Below are 4,565 nucleotides of genomic sequence, written 5' to 3' on the forward strand. Positions count from 1 at the left end.
TTATTCTCTCTCAGTTCAGGTGGCTAGAAGTCAAAATCAAGGTTGGCAGGGTTGGTTCCTTCTAGAGTTTCTGAAGAAGAGACTGTTCCATGCCTCTCTTCTGGCTTCTGGTGATTGCCAGCAATCTTGGCATTCCTTGGTTTGTAGATCCATCACCACAAACTTTGCCTTCATCTTCATGTGGCCTTCTCCTCTTTGTGTCCTCACCTCTTCTAATAAGAACACCTGTCATTGGATTTTAGGGTCCAACCTAAATCCATGATGATTTTATCTGAAGATTCTTAACTAATTACATCTGTGTAGAACCTGGTTCCAAATAAGGTCATGTTCTGAGGTTCTAGGTGGACATTAATTTGGGGGGACACTGTTCAACTACACAGAGCCTCCTCTCAAGAGTCACCCCACCTCATCATAGTCCATAACCTAGTGTTTTCCTCACTCTAGGTTTTCCCTGCAGTTAAGTTCAGCTCACCCCTTTGCCCTGAGCTGTAAGGGGTAGAGAGCCACAATCAGTGACTCTTCAGTTGGGTTATTATTAGTTTCCTATTGTTGCTGTAACAAATTATCACCAATTTGATGGCTTAAAACAACACACATTTATGATCTTACAGGTCTGGAGGCTGTAAGTCAGAAATCAGTTTCACTGAGCCAAAATCAGTGTCATCAAGGCCACACTCCATTAGGAGGCTTCCAGAGGACAACCCATTTCCTTGCCTTTTCTAGCTTCTAGGGCTGAATTCCTTGCATTTCTTGGTTCATTGCCACATCCTCCATCTTCAAAATCAGCAGTGTAGCTCTTACTTCAGTTGTCACATTGCCTTCTTCTCTTTTATTATAAAATTCCCTTCTGCTTCCCTCTTCTAAGGCCACTTGTGGTTACCTTGATGGCCTACTTGGACAATCCAAGACAATTTCCCCATCTCCAGACCAGTTTTGCTAAGTCCCTTTTGCCATATAAGATTACATACTCAGATTCCGGGGATTAGGATGCAGAGACTTGGGGGCCATTATTCATCGTACCAGGGTGATCTCCGTCTCGTCTCAGGTTTCATCCAGAGCCTACTTTTCTGACTCTGAACTACTTGCTTTCCCTCTATATCATGCTGCTGCCATTATTTACAACTTGCCCACAGATGCTGAAATGACAACCCTTACACTAAAATTCTCCTTCCCTTTCGGATCATCCTTTCATGGCACTCCCAAGCAGCTTGGCACGTCTCCACAAGTCACTTCACCTTTCTGTGCCTGTTCTTTAGGGTAGCAGTCCCTAATTCATGGAGGTGTTAAAATTCTTGTTGAAACTATTAAGTGAGTTAATATATTAAAAGCATTTATCCCAGGGCGGGCCGCGGTGGCTCAGCGGGCAAAGTGCTTGCCTGCTATGCCGGAGGACCTCGGTTCGATTCCCGGCCCCAGCCCATGTAACAAAAAACGGAAAAACAAAATACAATAAAACAAGAAAATGTTTAAAGATGTTTCCCTTTCTTCCTTCCTTCCTTCCTTCTATCCTTCCTTCCTTCTCTGTCTTTCCTTTAAAAAAAAAAAAAAAAAGCATTTATCCCAGCAATGTGGGACAGAAATCCTAGAATGAGCTGGGACTCGGAATCAAGGGATTGAGAAAACCTTCGTGACCGAAAGGGGGAAGAGAGAAATCAGACAAAATAAAGTGTCAATGGCTGAGAGATTCCAAACAGAGTCGAGAGGTTATCCTGGAAGTTATTCCTACACATTATATAGATATCCCCTTTTTAATTTATGATGTATTTGAGTGGCTAGTGGGAAGTACCTGAAACTGTAGAGCTGAGTTCCAGTAGCCACGTTTCTTGAAGATGATTGTATAATGATATAGCTTTTGCAATGTGACCGAGTATGAAAACCTTATAGCTGATGGTCCTTTTATCTAAGGTATGATGAGTAAAAAATATGGATAAAAAATAAACAAAGAACAAGGCAACAAAGGTTAAAATAAATTGAGTAGATTGAAATACTAGTGGTCAATGAAAGGGAGGGATAAAGAGTATGGTATGTGTGAGTTTTTTCTTTTTTCTATCTTTTGCTGGGGGTGAAGCAAATGTCCAAAAAAATGATCATGGTGATGAATACACAGCTATATGATGATATTGTGAGCCATTGATTGTAACCATGTCAAGAATGTTTATATGTTTGTTTGTTGTTTATAATAGAAATATTTTTTAAAAATTATTTATCCCAGAGCACATAATAAGTACCCAATAGTCACTAATTCTTATTGTTTTGGGGAACCGTAGTTTGTATTAATAATACCAGGCGATTCCTTCGCCTCCCAAATGAAATTAAAACCACAGAGAAAACGTCTACATTTAAAAAACTTTTATTATGAAACTTTGTTTCAACACAAGCACATGGAATCAAGTGCATCATTCATGGATCCACAATAGCAGAGAAAAAATGGTGATGGACCATCCCCATGGGGGATATATGACCTTCAACAAAACAAACATAAATAATAAAAATAACACCAATACAGTAACACAGCACATAATAAAGACTGTCAAGAGAAAGATCAGGCTAAATGGAAGGAGTCTTGTCTGGGGAGAGGGTGCATCTCACTGAGAAGTGCCTGTGCTTAGGTGAACCTTCCCAAAAGACTTCCTGCTCCGGGGCCTGGAGGAGCAGCTCAGTTCAGCTCCAGGTCATCCATGTACTCCTGGACCCAGGGCTCACTGGGGTTGGCACACACCTGCCTGCCCCTTTTTGTCTGGAACCTGTGGAATCAGAAGTGGACATATTAGAACCCCATGGGATTTGTGGTCACATGTGGTATCATGCTTTGCCTATACTAGGAATCTCTCTTAGCTTGAACACCGTCACTGAGTTCATGTTGGACAGCTCTGGTGGATGGAAAGACCCTTCCTGGGAGTGGTGCTGGAATCAGAATCCCTGTAACTTCCACCCATTGGATTTTTAGTTGGGGCCTCATGGATTGTCCAGACTGGAACCAAAAGGTTTTGCAGTTCACATAGATGTATCTCTCCATTCCCTACTACACTAAGCAATGTCTTTTTCGTATGCTTTCCTAGCATGGTTTAAGAAATTGGCCCACGTCTTATGTAAACTTTTTTTACCCTTCCTGGTTTCCCCTTCTGGCTAACTTCCTCCCAGGAAACCCCTTCTTCTCCCTCAACACCCACCCGGCAACCTCATGATCTGTTTCCTCAATGATCCATTGAGATAGGACTTCAGCCCTGAGAACTGCCTCTGCTGCTTGACCCCTGCTTCCCCGGAACAAGCCCTTTTCCCCCTGCCCTACCCTCACCCTTGCCTCCCAGAGGGTCCCAGGGGTTAATACTCACACCACAGCTGGTTGGGAGCAGAGGCTGCTAGTCTCGTAGTAATCGATCACAAAGTTGCGAGGAAGCTTCCGCAGGGTATAGGAGAAGCAGCAGGCCGTGGGAGGGTCTGAGCCCACTGCAAGGAAAGACCAGGGTAAGATCAAAGCTCTATATGGGAACTGCTCATTTTGGCTTCTACTTATGTATATTCGATGAGCATTCCTGTGGAGCGACCAAAATCTCAAATACGGTTCCTTATATCCAATCCCACCTATCCTGATTGGAAGTCTTATTATGAATAAGTGATCCAGAGAGAAGAACGTGGAAGAATTCTAGAAGATTGAAGCTGGATTGAGTCTCAAAGGACATACCCAACTCCTTCATTTTACAGAGGGGGAAAGCAAGGCACAGAGAGGGGCAGGGGCTTGCTTAGAATTGAGCAGGTAGTTAGAAGCAGAGCCGATTCTACAGCCTGACATCTAGACTCATCCCTTTTTTCTCTACTGGTTGCTAATTGTTTTTAAGAAAACAGGGGCTTGAATATCATTGAATGTCTACCAGAACCTACATTTAACAGTAGACTATTTGGAAATCTTCTTAGCTCCCTTTTGTACCATCTTCAGATTCCACTGTTAACCAGCCCCAACTAGAAAAGTGGATTTTGCATCACCTTACTGTAAAAGTAGCAGATGAAAGGGTTGACTTACTTGGTGCTGAGAGAGCTGGAGAGCAGAAGCCAGCCACTAGCACAAGAAGAGAAAGGACGATTACACAGAGCTTCATGGTCTTGGCAGAGGAGAGGCTTTCTTGGAGCTGAGACTGCAGAACCCAGAAGCTTCAGAACCCAGACTGTGTTCTGTGTCGATACTGAGTTGGGAACCTCTCTTTATAGGGACACTGGGGCCTGGGACAGAGTTGGGGACGCAACAGGGTGAGTGGAATTTCCACGGTAGAGATGATGTCATGGTGCCAATAAGGAAACTGAAGTTCGCTGAGAGATAACTCCGTGTAGCTTCTCCTCCCCGGGAGATGTCATCATGGGGAAACGAGGAGGGAGGGAGGGGAAAGAAGTAGCTAAACCCTGGAGGGAAGTGGTCTATCAGGGGCAGTAACCAACACTGGGGAGGGAGTTGCAAACCAAAAAGAAGAATGAAACTTTCACACCTGCTAGAAGTAACTCATAGACAAGATCTGCGCTTATTTCTGTGGTTGGTACCTCCAGAAGCTAGAGGCTTGATGTCAATCTTTCCAGGC

General features: G+C 43.7%; 1 protein-coding gene across 1 annotated transcript; it reads right to left on the reverse strand.

Annotated features, from left to right (window-relative positions):
- Positions 1 to 2,334: 2,334 nt before the first annotated feature.
- LOC143685994 (C-C motif chemokine 4) lies at positions 2,335 to 4,322 on the reverse strand. The gene is made up of 3 exons (XM_077163081.1): positions 4,019 to 4,322; positions 3,333 to 3,447; positions 2,335 to 2,744 (listed from the first exon to the last, which is right to left on the reverse strand). Exons 1-3 carry the CDS (start codon positions 4,092 to 4,094, stop codon positions 2,657 to 2,659), a joined length of 279 nt encoding a protein of 92 aa, XP_077019196.1. The 5' UTR covers positions 4,095 to 4,322; the 3' UTR covers positions 2,335 to 2,656.
- Between the last annotated feature and the right edge of the window lie 243 nt (positions 4,323 to 4,565).

This window comes from Tamandua tetradactyla, chromosome 6 (genome assembly GCF_023851605.1).
Source record: "Tamandua tetradactyla isolate mTamTet1 chromosome 6, mTamTet1.pri, whole genome shotgun sequence".
NCBI classification, from domain to species: Eukaryota; Metazoa; Chordata; class Mammalia; order Pilosa; family Myrmecophagidae; genus Tamandua; species Tamandua tetradactyla.